At 39.0% G+C, this 20,798-nt stretch overlaps 1 protein-coding gene across 1 annotated transcript; it reads right to left on the bottom strand.

Moving 5' to 3' along the window:
* Nucleotides 1-392: 392 nt before the first annotated feature.
* Nucleotides 393-16,971, bottom strand: TMEM196 (transmembrane protein 196; the record flags this gene model as incomplete). The annotated part of the gene is made up of 4 exons (XM_080609603.1): nucleotides 393-455; nucleotides 4,642-4,896; nucleotides 6,546-6,602; nucleotides 16,825-16,971. 4 exons carry the CDS (start codon nucleotides 16,969-16,971, stop codon nucleotides 393-395), a joined length of 522 nt encoding a protein of 173 aa, XP_080465729.1.
* Nucleotides 16,972-20,798: the final 3,827 nt, after the last annotated feature.

Genomic DNA, 20,798 nt, shown 5'->3' with positions numbered 1-20,798 from the left:
CTCTTCTCTTCTCTGTAGAAATGCTGTGACCAGGCTGAATGTAGCCCAGTTTGGTTATTTTTTTTCTTGGTTTTGAGTCTTTTTGAGAAGAAGAGTCTTGAGAAGTCTGTTTCAAATACTGACAGAATTCTGAAAAGTTATTCAGACAAAAAAAAAAAAAAAAAAAAAAAGAGAGTAGCCAGGAAATTAATAAATTCTGAATATCCTCAGAATGTTTAGGAGACAAATTTTGAGCATGTTTCTAAAAGGAAAATGCAACTGTGCTGTTCTGCAGTTGTAACATTGGAGCCATAAAAGCTAAGATAGTTCTATTTTCTTAATTCCTTGGAGTCTATTTTTTTCCTGAAGAAAGTTCTAAACCCATTTCTTTCCATGGAACTTTTAAATATCTCTTAATATATACTTCCATTATAAATCAGATGTGGGCCACCATTGCTTAGGTTGTCTGTCATTTCCTGGAACAAGAACAGAAAAGACTGATCAATATTATTATGCTATGGTTTTTGAAATTCAATTAGCTGAGTTTGTAAAAAACAAATTAACAAACTCCGAATTTCAAACATTCAGAAAAACTCTGCAACTTTTATTTGGCTTGATAAATCTCACTGTTAAAAAAGAAATAATGTTTCTTCCTACATAAATTAAATACATTTGAAAGCTGATAGACCCGTTGATACTGAATGAGTTGGACATTGCTCTCAGACTACAGGTACAGCATTGGATGGCATCTGTGCAAGTTTTGTGGCATTGTCCTTTGAAAGCGTATCAAATCGAACTTGTGTGCTAATCTACAAAGGAAGAAGATGGTAGTTAAGTGTTTGCTTCCATTCAAACCTTTTTCTGTGCTGACATGCTACGAACAGATGTTTGATGCTAGCTGGGGTAGACATTTAGGAAGTAGGTTTAGATCCAAACAGGATCTAAGGGGTTTGGGATGGAACTGATTTTGGTTTGCACTTAATATGCCGGACTACAATTTTTTAGCAGTTCAGCAATTGCTGCCCAAGTGGCAGATGAGTCATCCTGGAGTAAGCTGACCTGATCATGAGTCAGAATCCTAAAGCATCTAAACAAAGATTTGTTTGCTGGGAGACAGCTGCATTAATTAAGCAGTTCCCTGACCCTGAAGGCTGCTAAGCCACATGTGGTTTATGCTCAGAAGTGCCTTATTCTGAGCAGTTTTAGGCTTATTTCATACCACATTGAATTTGAATGCAGAAATGATCTGTTACCTATGTCCAATGACAGATCACAGAGAACATCCAGCTATGCCAAGAGGAATGGGCACATAACAATGAATTCAGGTAGATGAGGGAGAGGTGCCACTGTTGGACTGGTTCTAAAATATTTGCATGAGAACCAAAAGCTCTTCTCTGCATGGAAAGATTAATTTCACCTTTTCTACCTTCTAGGTACAGTTGGAGAAAATGTTGAAGAAAAAGGATTTGTTTGTCCTCCTTCTTGTGGAAATTACTATGAAGAGAGTAAAGCAAGATTCATTGAGCTAAACAGAGAGAAAGACAGAAAGAACCTGACTCTATAGAATAGTAGCCAAGATTCTTGGTGAAGAGAAAAAAATTCTGGGACCGGGTCATTGTTCGTATTCTGACTCTTTCTCTCTCTTCCTTTAATACATAACATTTGATTTATAAATAGTTTGGGAGGCAGAGACCAGAACTTAGAGTTTAATATAAGGTGGAAGCACTGGTGCCTTCTCCCTCGTGTGCTACCTGCTACATTTTAAAGTAGATCACAAGACTTAATTGTTCCCTGTACAGTTTTTGAAAGAAAGGATGTCCTATTCCTCTCTACAAAGTAAACATAGGGCCATCAAACCAAGTAACATTGCCAATTAATACTCGTGTGTCAAGCATAAATTTCAGACAAAATAAGGTACTTAAAGTTACTGAATTTTGAGTGTTTTCTACCACCCACCTCTCCTTTTGCCAGATGATGGTGCTGGATTTTTTGTATGATGCCTTGCAGCATTCTCATATACTGAAGAGGAACAATCATACCTAACACTGAACTCTGAATCCCAGTTTGGGGGTTATCTGCTCTGAAACAAGGCACTACGTTTTGCTTGTTTATAGATGCCTAAGCCTTTGTTGCCTTTGTTGGATCTACACTGAAGATATCAGTCAGCAAGGAAAGAGACCAGGAATACCAAAGCCGTTTAATATTAACTATCAGTCAGATACATGTTAATAGCCTTGATCTGTCAGAAGACTACCTGTAAGTACATGTAAGTTTCCTTTTGTCAGCTTTGTCACTTGAATCCTCTGGAGACATCAGCTATTAGAATATCATCATAATTTCAGAAAATATTGAAAACCATTTATATTCCCCGGTATGTCTATTTACAAAAATCAATGTATTAATAAATTAAAAAATGTTGCTGAATTCAAGAAATGGAGAAGCACACAGGTTAGAAGCAGAGTGAGTAAATGGTTGCAACATCCAAATAGGAGCATTTGGATCTTTTACTAGGGTGAATATTTTAAATACTCAACTTACTTCCAGACTGCAGCGTTCACCATGTGGAATTATGTCACTACCTGGAAGCACCATTCCCAACTCAGAGTGGCATCACAGCATCAGCCAACTTTGATTAGCTGAAACTATGACTTCCTCTTAGAGGTGGCCCTTCCTGAAGTGACATAACAACATGGTAGCTCCCTAGTGTTCAGCGTACCTTGGAGGTAACTCTGGTGTCGGGGGAACCACCGGGCAGCTGGGCAGGTCGGTTATTTCAATACCCCTCAACCTCTAATATAAATATAACAATTATACAATAAATATAGCACAAATAAATGCACATGCAGTACATGTCTATATTACTGTATATCTATATAGTATAAATATATAAAATAGTCTTATATTAAAACATTTTAAAGCCATTTTCTACATGAAGGCCTAATTTAATGTAAGTTTTTAAGCAGCCTTCGTTATTTTTTAGGTGCATGACTAGAGCTAATGTACTCAAACCCACTAGCAGCAGGCAGTCCACAGGTTGTATGTAGGTCTAAGAAGTTCCAGATCAGACCATCTGCACATGCATACTTGAATCTACAACACACTTGCACAAAGTCCTCCATTGGTGGGGCACATCCCATATTCACTGAGCATGTGCCATAGGGTTGCTCTGCACGTGCATCATGGCTGTTCACCCAAGATAAGTGGGCGTTTGGCAGTCCTCTGTACTATGTGGCTAAAAGCTCATTAGGTTAAAACAGTCCAGGAAAGGAGGCAGTGAACTGCTGCTATACTTGGTCATCTTCAGCCCAAATTGGTAGGGTTGGCAGGTGTTTTTCTTCCCAGGCCATTTCTTTGTTGCTTTATCTCTCTTTTTATTTCAAATGGGCTTCATCTTTGTCTTTATTGAGGAAAGAGCCTCTTTGAAAGGCAAGATCAAACCTATCATCTATAAGACAATAGTCATACTTGCCTACATAGCTGACCAGAATTCTGCTTCTTTTTAAAATGAGAGGAAGAAATGTACCTCTTCTCTTGATTTTATCACCCTACTTTATGTTATAGTTTTAGCCTGTACTATTAAATTTTTAAACACACATTTCAAACATCTAAGGTAAATTCATTTTATATTTCTACTTGAAGTCTCATGTCAGTTAAGAAACAGGATAATGACAAGTAATTTTTTACTTCATGGACTATTAACTGCTGTGTCATGTTTTGTCACAGAATCTGGAAACATTCTACATTCTGAGTGAATTAATCCTCAATCTGCTATTCAGAGGTCTCAGTAGATATGATACAGACTGTTGAATTTAACTGTAATGCAAACTTCCACTTGGAGGTTTAGTTGGGCAGTTCACTTGACTTTTGTTCCCTTCTCTACTCATTTCTCAAATGAAAGGCATTGGATACAAAGTCCGAATGTAAAGCATAGGGTGTTAGTTAAAATTTTACTCTTCAAATATTAGCCAGATCTGTAAGTCCAATGAGCTGATTTCAATAATTCTATTAAATTAATTTTCTGACCCTACTTGCTTACTTTCAGGAGCTTAAGTTTCAGAACCTAAACGTAGACCTAGACACCTTGGTAAGCTTATTTTTAACAAAGAAAGGCAGCAAATACTCAGTGGTGCTGCAAATCAGACCAGTTTCATTTAGGTATCTAAATATGCCCTTAGGTGCTTAGGTTTAGTCATCCAGGTTTGTGAACTGTGGCTTTTGTGTTTAAATAACCTATTTTATAAGCTGAGTAGTTAGGAGAGGAAGAAATTGATTAAATCCTGGAAGCATGCAATGATGTGGTTACAGAAAGCATTCTGTGCTTTTTCACAGTACAATACATGATAATCCATATTAATAAAGCTTCACATTATTTATGAAGTGCTATATTTAGCAGTTAAACCCTTGAATTGCTATACAATGGAATTATGTTGAAAATGGATGTACTTCATTGAAATGGATGTACTGCAAATATCCACTACCTAAAAATAGCTCCATATAATGCAACATAATAAGGCTTACACAGAATGGCAGCATTTCATTTCCCAGAAGCTCATTCTCATATAAAACTGAAAACTGAGTACATCTCTTGCCCATTGTAAACGTTAACACATACAGTAGCATTTTAGGAGAAGTGGAACAAGTAAGGGAGGACTCACAACTCACTTTTTCTGCCATTTCATGGGAGTGATGCAATGAATGTTCTCTTTCTGAGAACATTCGCCTTTGTTCATAGCTGGCTAGCCGACAAGTGAGCCATGAAGAAAGGGTGCAACCACCAATTCCAATGCATGCAAGAGACATGGAGGCAAGATGCAAAGAATAAAGAGCAGACGACTTCTTTGCCAGAGCACGAAGAAATTGAAAATTTAAGATTCCTCCGATTAGTCCACAGATGCAACAGGCAGAAAAAAGTATCATCTGTCAGGAAAGATGAGAAAGGTTATGTCATAGTAACATTTTTCAGAGACAAATTCATTCATATGAAAAATGAGACTAACCATAATTCAATGTTTCAATAGCATCATGATCTGCAAAACACTGGGCAGACACTCATTTTTAACTTTCTCAGCTCCCACAGAGCTCCAAGGGAATACAATACCTTCTGGTATACTAGAGTTCAGATTGATGTTGCATATAAGATAAAGTTGGGTAGAATGAGTTGGTCATGAGTTTAGTCAATGGAAGGACTAGTAGGACACAAATCTTTTGATTTCTAGCAATTCATCCAAAACTATATCATAACAGAATGTGTCATAATTTTCCATTGTGCAGTTTCTCACCACTCCTCAGGAGTGAATGCCTCATGCATTTTCAGTGAATCTGTCTTTCTTTGTGTGCCATCTGACTCTGCCTCCTGTTCAGTTCTAATTTGTTCAGTTAGAGAGCAGTTTGAAGGCTTTCTACAGCTTTCGAGGGGACTTCAAAAGTGTTCAAGGTGAACGTGCTAGACAAAGAAGCAAAAGAAACAACAAAGAAATCTTACAGAAGGTCAGTGTGGTGACTATGTGATCATTTGCTTGTTTGGTTTTTTTAACTTGGTTAAAATGCTTCTGGAAAATTTAGAAGGATGTGATACAGGATGCGGTTAATGAGATATGTTTGAAGACCTCCTAACACTTTAATCACAAAGATGCCACCCAGGTTCAGTATGTCCTTGAGCCATAAATGACTCAAGAGCAAAAGACTTTATTATGAAGATACGGCTAACCTACTGCCTTACTCACTTCCTTTGAAACTGCTGGCCTGTCAGACGTTGATCTAGATGGGTCTTTGCTGTTACTCAATATGGCTTTGTCTACTGTGGTAGGAAAAATTTATAAAGCCTTAGAGACCACTTCTGTACATAACTGGGATAAAAACTTTGTCAGGTGTGTGGCACCCAGGCTGTATGCTGCAGTCCACTGGGAAGTGATTATTTTATGAGACCATGAGAACAGTCAGCTTTTAGAAACTGCTTATGGTACATATGCTTTAAGAAATGAGATTGTCATTGTAACAGGGTTAGGATAACTCACTGATATTCAAAAACTGTCTGAAAGAGATCTTGATTCCCTTCACACTTGTGCTGGTTTTATGTGACTTCCATCTGTATATGGCGGAATAATCAAGCTGGCAGAAAATTGCACCAGATATCACTTATAATAGGATCATGTCTTCAACATGAAGTTCTGCTATGACTTGTGAAGTGACAGTAGCCTCACTGATGTGGCAGCCCACTGTTGGTTCCTGAAGGACAGAAGATGCAATCCAGTGACATTATTGGGGAACTTTTTATTGACTTGGCATAAATTTCTGTCAGATGGTTTTCCATCCAAGTTTATCCAGACTGGGATAAATAGGGATGCATGGCTTAAATAGGTATGACCTAAATAGGCCATTTCAGAACTGCCTTGTGTTGTTTGATTAACCCAAAGTGCTGATTGCTTTTTTGGAATGCTAAGTTGCAATTGTACAGACTTTTTATCAGAAACACTTGGACTCTGAAGGCCTCCAGTAAAGATTTCAAGTTAGATAAGTATGCCTTTCTATATATAATTAGGTATTGCATATGCAGTGGAAAAACTTACAACAAGTCCAGATTTTTTTTTGGCGCACAATATTCCACATATGCCACAAAGCAGAAACTGCAAAACAAAAAAAGCAAAAATAAAACAACAGTTATTTCATCATTTAAGGTCTGAAGTTTAAATGCTGCTGCATTGCTGTAGTGCTAACCTCAACAGTAGTTTAGGCAGTGATTACAGTTGTCAGCATTTTTATCACAAACCTTATATTTCAGGAAGCTATAACTGAACCATAAACACACTTATCTGAGAAGAAGAAACTGGAATGAGAAGCCAGATTAAAGATGATTGCTCATACAAAAAAGAAAAAAACAAAGCATACTTTTAAACTGCTTGGGTAACCAAAATACGGAAAAAAAAACCCCAAAACAAAACAAAATCAATGTTGCAAGCAAAAGATTACTTTTTACTCTTTTGGGGTTTGTTTAGATAAGTTTAGCAAGTTTTAGTCAGTGATCCAAATCACCTACTTTCATGCTGCTGAGGTACTTAATGCCCTGATCCTACCATCTGAACCACCAAGGGATCATACGTGGATTGTTGGAACTCTGGGCAAGAATGCAATTCATTCAGCTCTGTGGGTGCAGGTGTAAAGTACGAGTGTAGCTACACTGAACATGCAGGAAAACCTGTTTCTAGATAGCTCACTTTGCATGAAGGTATCTGTACCTTTTCATGTAGTTCCCTTTCACAAGCTGATGTACTAATTGTTGCATCAAGCATTAAGAAAAAACTAATTAACAAAACCAGAAACATCCCTAACAATGATGTTAATGCTTTTTAGTGACCTGCACTGAAGACAGATGACATTCTCTGAACATCTCTTTGTCCCTCAACAAAAAAATGTAATGAGGGAGTCAGAAAGTAGTCCCTGAGGAAGCAGTTGTGGTAGGAATTAAAGTAGTTGGATGAAAGCAATAAAGCCTTCTCCAGGTGTTTATAATACTGTCAGAAGATGTCTTTGATACCTCATAAACTTCTTTATTATGAAATCTGTGCTTCTTATTTTCAGTAAATCTAACCCTATGCCCCTATTGGGACTTAATTTTATAGCTTTGAAAATGGATTTTCCCACATTCATTCTGCATGGAGATGGTGTTTCTAGCAAAAGGCTTTGCTTGACCTTGATTTAGGGTTAAATCACTGAACAGACCTGACTGTTACATAAGGAAAAGAAAAAAAATTATGCAGTTTCTGTACATCATTCAGGATTTCAAGATCCTTGTAATATATTGCTTGTACCTCACATTTACCCTTCAGAATTTTGCAACTTCAGTATCTCATTTGAGGTGGTGCTTTACTGCATAGTTTATCTCTCTCCAACTAGAGTAGTCTCTCTCCAACTAGAGTAGTTCATGTATATACCTAAGAATAAACCTTAACATATATTTTTACTCTAGGTCCATTGAATCAATTGCACACAATGAATATGGTTAAATTTTGTATATTATTTACTTCTATACTAAGCATGGGATGTGGACTTCATACCAGTCTGACTATGGAAAGGGCTGGGTCATGTAGACCATGGTGCTGAACGGATCAGGACGTACCAGGACATACAACTGGTGGTTGCTACTACAGCTCACCTATTGGAATAACAATCAAAAAGCCAACAGGTAGGGCTTCCTCTACCCCTTTCTGACAGGAAGGGGAGATTTCAGCTCAGAAATATCACTCCTGAATTGTAGGTTTTCACTCAAGCTTTCTGTGAGGTTTAGGAGTTTCACTCCCAGTCCTGCCACAGCAGATTGATTTCAGCTGAAGGCATGCTTCAGATTTTCACATGCAATGTTTTGTATTTCTCAGCATTAATGCAGAAACCTCAAAAAAAAAAAAATTCACTATAATTAAGTTCTATTCAATCAGACTTGATAAAGCGGATTATTAATAACATGATTTCTCTTTGCAGTGATTGAATAGCATTGACAGGAGAATTTTGTATAGAGAAAAATTAATGAGTTCTGCAGAACTTAAAGAAAGGATGTGGAAGATACTATCAAAGATAGTTTCAACTTGTAATAAGTGTGTGTTAACTACTTTAAAAAGCTGTGGGGTTGATGATTTACCTTCAAAGCTGAAATAATAGGTCACCCATCTCTTCAAGAATGCTCTAATTCTGCGCCTGTTAGAGTCAATGATTTTTTTTACCACTGTTTTCAATTGAAGAAGACTTCCTATTTCCATTATACAGTTTTGCTAGACAGAAGGGAATGCAATTGACAAGTCATAGTAGCTTTGCATATGACCAAAGGAGCAATATGCAAATTACAGATTCACTCAGCATTAGAACCCACCAGTTTTGGCAGCTTTGCTGTTCTTTACTGCTTTTCAAGGACAGGAAATGCATCCTTCCAAGCCACCATTGTGTAGTGCCGTATACTTATATATTACCTAAGGTATTTCCCAGTTGAAATCCAAAGAATAGTGAATGAGCTAATCTGCAGGCCCTAAGTTACTGTCTTCTCAAAAACAAGGGGTGACTACTGTATTCCATAGTTGTCAAAGTATCTGAAGGACTACCTGGAGTAAAGATCTGGATGCAGGAGTTGAATGTACATTAAGTAAGTTTGCCAATGATAGTAAAATAGGAGGAGCTGCGAACACCCTCAAAAGTAGAGAAGCCTTACAGAGATATCTGGATAGACTGCAGAGGTGGGCAATCACCAACCATATGAAATTAAACAAGAGCAAGTGCCAGATTCTGCATCTAGGATGAGGTAATCCTTCTTATACATAAATATTGCAGGAAAAGAGGCTGGAAACAGCCCCACAAAAAGAGATCTGAGGGTCTGGCTTGATGACAAGTTGAAAAGACAATGGTGTGCTCTGTCAGACAAAAAGGCCAACAGTGTCCTAGTGTGCATCAAGCACAGCACAGCTAGCCAGTTGAGGGATTAACCCACAATATATTGCATTGGTGCTGTCCCACCTCAAGTACTGTGTGCAGTTTTGGGTGCTTCAAATATAAGAAGGGCATGAAATTATTAGAGTGTGTCCAGAGGACAGTGACCAAGATGATGAAAGGCCTTAAGGGAAAACTAAGGAGGAATAGACAAGGTCTTGGTTTGTTCAGCTTGGAGAAGAGAAGGCTGAGGGGTGCCCTCGTTGCAGTTTACACCTTCTTCAAGTGGAGGAGGAGGTGCTGATCTCCTCCCTCTGGTGACCAACTATAGGACCCATGGAAATGGAATGAAGTTGCATCAGGAAAAGTTCGGGTTGGACATTAGGAAGAGGTTCTTCAACTGGGAGGGTGGTTGATTACTAGAACAGGCTTCCCAGGAAAGACATCATAGCACCAAGTCTGTCAGGGTTCAAGAAGTGTCTGGATGACACTTTTGGTCATATAATTTAGTGTTAGGGGGTCCAGCGAGGAACATGGATTTGGACTTGGTGGGGAATTACGGGTCCCTTTCAACTGGAGATAATCTATGATACTGTGATTCTATGATAACATTTTACTGTGTCAGGGCCTTTATGTGTACCCTGTATGTATTTTCTCTCTCTGTATATATGCAATATTTATACATATACACAAGGAATAGGGTGTCCTCTAGTTAAAGAACTCAAGAGGGAATTAACTGCAATTATTCTCTTATAGAAACAAATACTTCACTGCTGGACTTTTGTTTTAATTATTTTTCATTAGAAAAACTGTGAGAAGCTAAAAGGTCCAAAATCTCATAGTTCACTGTTTACAACCAGTCCCCATTGCATCTGGGGTTACTTTTTGATTTCAGATTTATTCATACCTCCTATGACACATGATGTTTCATGTCAAGACTAGCAAAGGAGGTAAGGACTTAATGTATCATCCAGTAATAAATACAGGCAGAACCAGTTTTAGGCTATTGGTAAAAACTTCAAAGATGATACTACAAAGCACAAAGGCTACTTAAAGGCTCAGTGGGCTGTGTGTGCCTCAGTTGCTCTTTCAGTAAAGATTTGCCAGAGACATAGCAGTGTCAGAGTCCCTCTGATAGCACTGATGTGACTTTAAGGTGATGCAGTAGTGTCTGTTTTTCTCTGGAGTCTTTGCCATTCATGCTGCAGCTATGCTTGTTTATGTTCAATATGCATATTTGAAAATCTCTCTTTTGGTCTGTTGAACTTTGAAAGCAAAGACCTCCTAGAAAAGGAGAAGGTGTATTTTGAGCCTGCTTTAATTTACTTTATATTAAATATGGGCTTGAAACAAAACCTCAGTTCAAAATACCTAGAAATTTCGGTAGGGAGGCTGAAATCTCAATTTAGATTCAAGTTTTGTTGTTTGGATCCATCCCTACTTCATATTTTCTGGAACAGAAGACTTGACCTCTTTCACTTTCTCCTAGAAAAAAGGGGCTTTCTTACTGGTAGTCTGAAAAAAAAGATTCAGTTTTACATATATTTGCAGAAAGCCGGAGATTTGTTGGTTTCCATTGTGCAGAAGAAAAGGAACTATTTTTTTTTTATATATTGACTCTAAGAAACCTTTATTTCTTCTGTTTTGAGGAGGCAAAAGTAATAGTGTGTGCAATTCCCTGGAAAATGAAAACTGTCTCTATAGAAAATCTTTCTGGAGAGAGGCTGAAGAAAATAGTAGAGAAAAACAGCTGAATATACTTGATCCCTAGTCTTTGTCATGATAAAGAAGCCCAAACCACATACTCTTCGTGGAAAGCCCTCCAGTGTTCTGGGTCATCCATATGTATCTGATGAAATAGAGGAAGGGAAATTATTCCAAATTTGAAAAATAACACAGTGAAAATACAAGCGTATCATGTCTATTCAAATAATCTTCTACTTGGAAGAATAAAGATCAGGACAGAATCAACAGTTTTACTTCTATCTACTCTTGTCAAGTTTAGTTTTACACTAAAATTGTATAAACATGTGACTGCCATGAGAATATCCAGGATTTTGAAGTTAGTAATATTTAGAAAGAGCCATTCAATTTAATAATCTTGCTACTTTAACTCCATCCAAATGAGAAAAAACCTGAAATCCCTATTGGATGAACAGAGCAGAGGAGATATCTCTAATTGTAACTCTTCTTCAAGGCAGTATTTCAGAACAAGAATTAAGTTTTCTTAGTGTAGGCATAAAGGGCACATAATCCGTTCATGAAAACAAAGATGTCAAACTAGATAAAAATACCAACGGGTAAAAAAATGTGAACCTAGGTAGTGAGTTTGCCCGTTACCTCCACAGAGAAACACAATCTTTGCAAAAGAGGGATGAAAACTTCTAAAAATATTGTTGTCCCATGCAAGGGGTTGTGGGAACAGGAATGTCCAGCTGACTGCAATTCATCCAGAATCAGAACCAGAAGCAACAGCATTGACACAGCTGAACCCTATGTCCCACCAAATCTGTCATGCTGAGAGGGGGCCTCTGCCATTTGAAGTGAGACACGGTGTTAAACCATGTCTAATCTGAGCTAATACCTTGACCTGGTAGTGTGCTGTTTGGTCATATCAGCTCAGGTGGTGCTGCAGTTCCCACTGATTCAAGCCATGTTCAAGCAGTTTAAATTCCATCTGAGTCCCTGTGATTAGTGTTTCCATTCATCTGGTTCTAGGCCTGCAGAGGTGCTTTAAAAATGGAAAATTATTTTTAGAAATGCTGAAGGAAATTTTAAAGTGCGTGTTTGAACCTGGAATTCTTTGAATCAGTGATTCAAAAATTCTCTGATCATCTGGCAAAACACTCAAATTCTCAGCACAAAATAATGATATTTATTTCCTTGCTTCGGGCCTGTCAGAATAATAAACAGTAAATAATGCTTTTTTGTTTCAAAAGAGATAAATTTTTTTTTTTAATTTTTTGTCTCAAAAAGTAATAAAGATTATTCCTTGCAGGTGAACTAAAGTCTTACCTCAGTAAAACATCTAAGTATGCTCAAGTCAGTCTATGTTCAACAGATCCTCCCCAAAACAACCCAGGAATTACAAGTACTCTTGGACAGACTGTCTTCCAGATTGGTTTATGTTTCTGGAGTGTCTGAATGATAAAGAAAACCTACTGAAAGATTGAGAAATTCACTCAACTGGAGGGAATTGTCCTGATTTCATGCAACGTGAGAAGATTCTGTGCTTGATGCATCCTCCCTCACCTATAGGTACAGAACTCTCCCCAGCTTCCACTGAGCTCACTGGCAGTGCTGTGATTCATTTCATCAGGAGCAGGAGCCAACTAGAAATTTGGTCAGTTTGATGAAAATGCAACGCATATGTCAAATTAAAGTAGGATCACATCTGTATTTTGTCTGTATCTTAAACAATAAAGTGAATTTTTTAGTGTTCTTTTGAAAATAAATAAGGAAGAAAAAGAAATAATTTGACTGTTCTTTCCAAAGGAAACTTGGCAGCAGTAGAACTAAATGCAGAATTTAATGTTTTAAAATTCTAGGCCACCAACATTGATTTAACAATCTAAAATTATATTCTTGCTCTGGGAGAGTTCCATACTGACTGACACTTTTTCTTTTCCTTCAAATCCTGGGGGGAAAAAAAAAAAAAAAAAAAAAAAAATCAAATATTTCAGGTGCCAACTTGGAGCAAATTTCTGTAGCCAAACTATAAGTGCAGATTTTTAGTGGGCAGGTAGACTTCCACTGTGCTAAAATCACAGATCATGGAAACAATATCTCTGCGTCTACAGAGAGACAGACAGACAGACTAACACCCAGAGAACACAAATCTCTCAAATACTTATAGATATTTGTCTTTATAGCAGAAGAAACTATTATTCTTGAGGGATATAGCCATAAGTGAATCATCAGGTTCTCTTGCATCTGAAGAGAGATGGCATATTTGACTAAAGGCGTGGCTTTTCTCTCTCTCTCTCTCTCTCTCTCTCTGTAAGAGAATCTCATTTGTAGCATGAATTTATTCACCACTTGCAGAATAAATGAGAATTAGAGCCATATGCATATGTGTGAATACATAGTCAGTACTCATAGTGATGCAACCATTATTCTGTTTGTTATATCATATAGCTGAAATGGAATGGTGGGTTGCAGAAATATGCCTAAATTTTGGTTAAATAGAAATCTGGGAGACACTGAGTATAGCCTGTGAAGTATAGCAATATAATCATAACAGAAAGAAAGATCAGAAGTCAAAGCCACATTTACCTTACATTTCATGGGACTGAATTTTTGGTTTATTTGGGGGTTTCTTGTTTTGTTGATTTTTTTTGTTTGTTTTCACCTTAGCATTTATGGCCTATTTTAAAAAGAACAGATTGGACCTGACGTAAAATAAATTGGATAGTTGACTCCAGGTGATTTGAGAAGCCAGTCATATCTTCAGTTGTTTTCTGTTGGCTTCTTTTAAACAACTCTTGCTGTCTTGATCCAGCTCAACTTCAATTCGAACAACAAATTTAGAGACTGTTTTCCTTTTTCCATGCATTTTTGATGTAAACATTGTCTAGGATTTCCATTTCTTCATTCTTGTCTATTCCACTTTCCCTGGCTTGCTTATACATAATGCAGGGCATGCAATCATCAGAGCACTTCAGCCCATGCTTAACTTCACTTGTATCTCCAATCCTATGGGGGGGATTGACATGCTTAAAGTTACGTATGTTAGTAAATTATCTGGTTGAATGGAGGCAGTGAACAATAAGAACAACTCTTTGAAGAAGAGAGCTAATGTGCATCAAATGTAAAGCATTATGGGGAGGCAAATACAAGAGATAGAATGTGCATGATTTTAAGATGCCAAAATTTTAGGATTTCAGGTTAAGGTTTCCATGGTGATGCTGTCTTCATCTACTTCCTTATGAACTTGGGTCTCTGCTGAGTTCCACCCACATGAAAGGATAGAACAGGGTCAAAAGTTTTCAGTATATTTCCAGGTAAATTACAACAGGAGATATGACACTGTTCAACTTAAATCCAGTGTTTTGCATCCTAACCTGTCAAAAGTATGCTTTGTTCCTTTGAAGTTCCTTTCTTTTCCTTAATGTTCACTTCTCAAAGGAAAACCTTGATTCAAGAGTGTGAATTAGACGAAAAAACCTCGCCATTATTTCATGCAAGACATATTCTTTAATGAAGATAATATGAGCTCAGTGCAAGATCTAGTGAGCAGAAAGGCAGTATATGCCATTTCTGCAGCAGGACAATTCTGAGGATTGTGCAAGCAAGCCTTTTTTCAGTTGTTTTAATTTGAACCTAGTTACCCATTGCCCTTAGCATCCCTGGAAGGGTAGATCTCTATTCCCTTTCTTGTTCTGTCTCACCTGCTAGTCCCCTAGTCATAAGTACACAACCTAACAGACAATTTGAAGTGCTGGAGTGGTACAAAGAGGGTGCCATAATGGTGAGAATTTAGACCGTAGATCTTTAGTTCAAGCCAAAGAAAGTAGGCCTTAGTAACCATGTCAGCCCATTCTGCATACCATTGTGATTTCTCATTTCCTCTACTACATGAGGTATAAACTGGTTTTTTTCTTCCACTTTATAGTTTCTTTGTGGCCTCTCTTTGCCTACCCAACGTGCATTTAGTTGCTCAGTTCATAGCAGCTGGTGACTGCCTCTTCTGGCTCTGGTTATGGGCATCCTTCACCCACTTGTTACATTTGCAAACAAGTCACTTTGGGTTCCCTTCCCTGCCTCTGCCCTTACATATGGGAAGAATTTCCTAGAAACAACTGCAAAATCAATTAATTTTCCTCTGTCATATTCCTTTCTAAAACTCTGCCTACAAACAGCTTGAAATCAGCCAGACTGCTGATATGTTGATGCAACCACCTGTTATACCAATCAATTTTGGTTTGTCATTTCCTTATACTCCCTTACATTCTTTACTCTACATCTGCCTCTTGCTTTGATACTAAGGTCCTCAGAGCCAACATCTAATGTAATAGGATCTTAATCTATTGCTAGTACAAGCTCTGGGGTAACAGAAATCATAAAAATGAATGAGGCAGTTGTGCAGGAATGTGCATCGTCATGAAATGGTATCAGCTGTAATAGCATTGTCACAAAATGCAATCACTGCCTAAAATAATTATCTCACTGACTTGTCAAAACTCTTTGACTTCAAAGAAATCCAGAATATTGCCTTTGGTTATTAAATCTTCAGATTGACACGTTTTGGGGTGTGGGTTTTTTTTTTTTTTTATTAACAATAATCAGAAAACTCCCTCTTTGAAATGATTTTGATAATGCCATTACCTGCTGATCACAGTCTTATCTTATCTGGTCTCCATTCTCATTTTTCACCTACTTGTTGTGCAGTGCAGAATTATGTGTATGCTTATATACTGCCAAAAATATTTATGACTGTTGTCAATAATCAATAATTATTTACAATCAGAATATTACATGAAGCACTTTGTCAGAATGAATCTATAAATTACATGAGGTTATGATGATTAATAACCAAGAGTGTTTTGCATTTACCATCTTATCTCAAGGAAGGCAAATAATCTGTTTAGAAATACTGCTGCTCAAGCTAAGCTGGCCAAAACCAGCTTTGGAGTTAAAAAAATGCCCACTCATGTTTAGGTTGAATATTCAATATTTCCTACTCTTTGTTTCATAAATATAAATAACCATTTGGAGGAACATTCTTCCTAGAAACATGCATCTCTCAAACTGAAAAAATAAGAAAAAAATTTTGAGAAGTGAGAAATGCTCTGTGATAATAACATGCTGCTTCTATTAACCCACTATTGGTGTTTCATTTTTTTATTCATTTTACAAGAAGCTCTCAGAGTGCCCAGATTATGGGAACATATCTTGCCTTTTCCTTCCCATTTCCTCTTTCTCTTTTTCCTCCAAAAGCTCAGAACTCAGCTGGTGTACCCTTGACATTATTTTAAAACACTTTTCAAGTCTCATCACAAGGGACAGGGCTGTTCTATTTTTAAAAGCCAAACTCACAATCAATTTAAAGATTGTAAGCTATGGCCTGTGTTCCACTCAAGGCATCCTGCTTTCCCAGGTGTAAGAATGGGTTCATGGAAAGTTCAATTGCTTACAGCAAAATTGAAAAATGAAAAGAAGTGAGAAAGAAGAGCTCTCTGTCGTCGTTGTCTTCCCCCCCCCCCCCCCCCCCGACCATACATCTCTCCCACCGCGCCTCCCCCCTCGTCCCAGGACTATGCAGACTGTACCCCATGCACATTGGAAATGGACCCGACGAGGCTCTCGGCACAGCATGCACACGCGGGAGGGAAGGGGAGAAAAGGGAAGGGAGGGGGATGCCTTCGCACGGTCTGATCACCACCATAAAGAGTTAAAGAGAGAGTGAAATGGCTAACGTACACACACCCCGCTCCATACCGGAGAAGAGTCTCCCAGCTGAGGTTTATGCTCTGTGAGGACCAGGCTGAAACTGACCGCCCCCACGGCCACGCTGGACACCCCTAACCCTATCTCCAGCACGGAGAGCACCAGGAGGCTCCCGATGATCTGGCTGCTGGTGCACATCCTCCCTTGGTCATCCTTCCTTCCCGATCAGCCGGGAAAACCGCGCATCCTCCTCCTCCGGCGCTCCTGCGGCCGTAAGTCGCCCCCAAACTTTTGTTCCTTCGCCGGCAGCCGGGGCGGAGCGGCGCATCCGCTGCCGGCGGGGGCTGCCGAGGGGCCGAGCCGGGCTCTTCACAGCTCCGCGCAGCACCGCGCCGGCGGCGAGCACAGCCCCAGAGCTGCGGAGCTGTCCAAGGTGCCGGACGGGCGGCGGGGACGGGCGCCGCTGCGGCCGGGCAGCGCGGCGGGCGGTGTAAGGCACCGCGCTCCTCAGGGGATGCGCCTCCGCCGGAAAAGTCGACCTTGTCTGATCGCCTCCTGCGCTCTCATTGAAATGACCTCACTGGGATTTTTTTTACACCCCCCCCCCCCCCCCCCCATCTTATTTCTCTTCCCCCCTCTCTTCCTGGGTTGGGAGTTGGGGAGGAGTATGGCGAGCCCACCCCGGCTATATTTATGTATGAATCGAGACCCAATGCACAGGCGAGGCGGTACGGCAGCCCCGCCCCAGGGCCACAAGGCACGGCGCCTTCCTCCGGTCCTCCCCTCGGCTCCGCGGCTCGCACACCTCCTCCGTCCTGCGTCCCATCATCGGGCGGGTGACAAGCAGCGGGGAGCCGTGGCAAAGCCAGCTTCAGGCAGCGCTTCCCTGAAAGGAGAGCCCTCTCGACGGGGTGTGTACAGGCCTCTTTTCTCCCAGGTCCTGCTGCCAGAATTCAGGAGGAAGTCCATCTTCCTCTTAGATTAGTAAAGGGGCTGGAGTCTGTTATGTCTCACCACTGCAAAACTCCTTGGTCTCTTCCAAAACGCTGTCACCAAAATAGATGACTGCTGTAGCCATTCTTGTCACTCTGACAATGGCCAGGACTGTGTCAGTCCTAAAGCAAATGAGCAATAAAGCAAAACATCACAAAAGATCCAGAGCTGCTGCTTGAGCCATGCTTGATTGCTTGGTACCAATCTTTGTTCCTGTGGCTCAGATACAGGGAATGCTTCACCACTCTGATTACAGTTTTACAATCCAGATCTGCTGCACAACATGGTAATATGTAAACAATCTGTCACCTTGGTTCTCCTAAATATGGATCTCTGACTTTTGGACATTTACCTAAACAACAGGGCAATGGTGCTACTTTAACAATTGTATCCCCAAACTCTAGATCATAATTCAAAACCAGCTACATACTACAGCTTCCTGTAGTATTAGCTATTTTTCTCTATTTTTAAAATTCTAAACAAAACATACATGCAATTCTTCCTTGTATGTGAAAATCTAGAAGTCTTAACCTGTACAGACATTCTACACTCAGGCGTCAGAATCCAGAAGGGCAGTCTAGACTTATCCATTATTTTAATGGTGCAATTTAGAGGCAAGAGCATAAGATTGGCTAGGTCCTGATTGAGCCCATTTCTTTGGGCTCCAAAACCTGTGCCTGTTGTTTTGAGAAGACAGCCACTGAACCACTGTCACCAGCGCTTGTTAAAGTGCAAGAGAGCAAGCTATACATAGGTTTTATACACACTTTAGAAGATTAGACCCACCACTACAGGCCAGAGCTTAGCTCCGATTTGTAGAAATCTTGCATGCCTAATAGCTGTGAGTGGAGTGAGACTGACACCAAAGTCTGTCACCTTAATTTTTTTTTGGTTCTTTAGGTACCCGAAAGTGAGAGAAAGGGGTACCAAGATAGGATCTTAATGATTTCTACTTTAAAATTTCAGCTGTTTCCTATTTTTTCACACTTTTCCCAGTTCAGAGAAGCAGAACAGGTGACTACATCTAAAGGAAAAGCTGCATTACATTTAAAGCTGAATTGTCTCCTTTTCAACTCATGTTTTAAATGGTACCTGACATCTCTTATCATTAAAAGTCAAGGCAGAGCATTAAAGTTCCTAAGCTACTATATTTATGTAAGACGATGGAGAAAGCACAGATTTTCAAGTACCCACATGGGTGTAGGAAGGTGTTTCTGCAATGACAGTATCCTTATTATGTCAGATTGTTATAAATGTTAAAGTGTGCTAAGGTGCAATGATTTTACTGCTCAGATTATATTTTACCAGGACTATAAAAGCCAGTGGTGATAAGAGGGGAATTGTATAATGACAGATATAATTAATATATTTAATACTTGCAGCCAGATAGAATGCCTATCATATCAGGGTAGAATTCATGTGACAGAAATAAAATTTCCATAAACAACTTGTTTTATATAACATTTCCACTTCAGTCATAATAAGCTGTCAGAAAGATGGGGAGGGAAGGAAGAGACCTTGTGAAAAGGGTGTCCTAGATGGAGATCACTTCATGCCATGGTTACTAAACCAGGGATATAAAACTGGAGTGGATTGGCAGGAGAAGTGCTCTGGGTGCCTGCTTCCTAAGCTGCAGGCTGCTAGGAGGTGAAAAGCTAAAGGAAGATCTCAGACAGAGTTAATAAGGCTGCCCAGGAGGAGCTGCATGAGTTATCTCTGCTTTGCACCCTTTCAAATAAAGGCAGGAAGCAAATATAATATTCTAATCATTATCTTTTTAAAATGGAAAGATACAGTCTTTGTCCATGTAATCACTTTAGTTTATTTGTGCTGTGGTGCTGCATCATCATGTGCTGATCTAGGCAATTAACTTTACACATAGGACTATTCATGCATACATTTCAGCACGTTTGCATCTTTGCACCATTAAGGCACTCTTTTCCAGAGTTATTTAATTGCTTGCTGTCTCAACTGGCTGGTTTGAAATATTTTCTGTATTTGTGAGTCCCATAACAAAAAGATTATGATGAAATACTAGGGGAAAAAAATCTAAAAATCATTCAATGTACAGGCAAGTTTTCATTATCACTGCAGAAAGTTAAATACTGAAATCCCATCTCCAAAGTACAATTAACTAGAGCTGTGAGGGATGTGAATTTTTAAATTTAAACTCTTGTATTCATGAAAAAAAAAGACATCAATCTTATTCTTGACTTCTTTGAAGGAAAACTTTTGTTTCTTTTTTTTGTCATTGGAGACTTTGAAAATGATTCATGAAAAAAAAATCTAGTCACACAGCACGATGAAGGGTAATTGGATGACATAGTACTGGCAATGAAGAAATAGAGCACAAAAGTTGGTTTATACTAAGTCCCTTTTATGTGGCTTTGATGGCCAAAAGGAGAGACACTAAGTTGTAGCCTCTCCAGTGGAAACCAACAGTTTCATGTAACACTTTCAAGCATGTATTCATGGCTGAACACATCCTGTTAAATGGTTGAATCTATTTACTTCTTAATTTGATGTGTCTCTTAAATAATACTGTAAAGGTCTTTATTGTGAATAAAAGCTGGAACTATAGCATTAAATCAGAATTCAGGCCACCAAATCTGATTCAGCCTAGGTAAATTGTGAATAAAATTGAAACTGTACAGCCATCCTACGGCTGCTTAGAAGATGAGAAATAAGTCAGTGCAGTTGCAAGAGGGGATGTACTAAACCTAAATGTTGATGTTACTAATATGCAGGTTCTAATTCTTGGGCAAATAAAGAGAGATTTGAGTGATCTTGGAAGATGGATTACTCTTTTACTTTATGGATTTATTCTCTAGCCAGCCCCAAGGAATATCAGTTGAGCTATCTTGGAATAAATGACACAGACTGAATGACTTCTACTGGGGCATTCTTTAGGAAATGGAAAAATTCAGCCCTTAAGGACAGCTTGTGAATCCTTTTCACAGGCATCTTCTGTTTTCACCTTACTTTGCAGATTCCATCTCTTTACACTGTTTTGTCACCTGGATCCCTTCGAT

The sequence above is a fragment of the Psittacula echo genome (genome assembly GCF_963264785.1).
Source record: "Psittacula echo genome assembly, chromosome: 2".
Taxonomy (NCBI): Eukaryota; Metazoa; Chordata; class Aves; order Psittaciformes; family Psittacidae; genus Psittacula; species Psittacula echo.
Note: the sequence above shows the minus strand (reverse complement) of the source record. Positions and strands in the feature narration are given on the sequence as shown.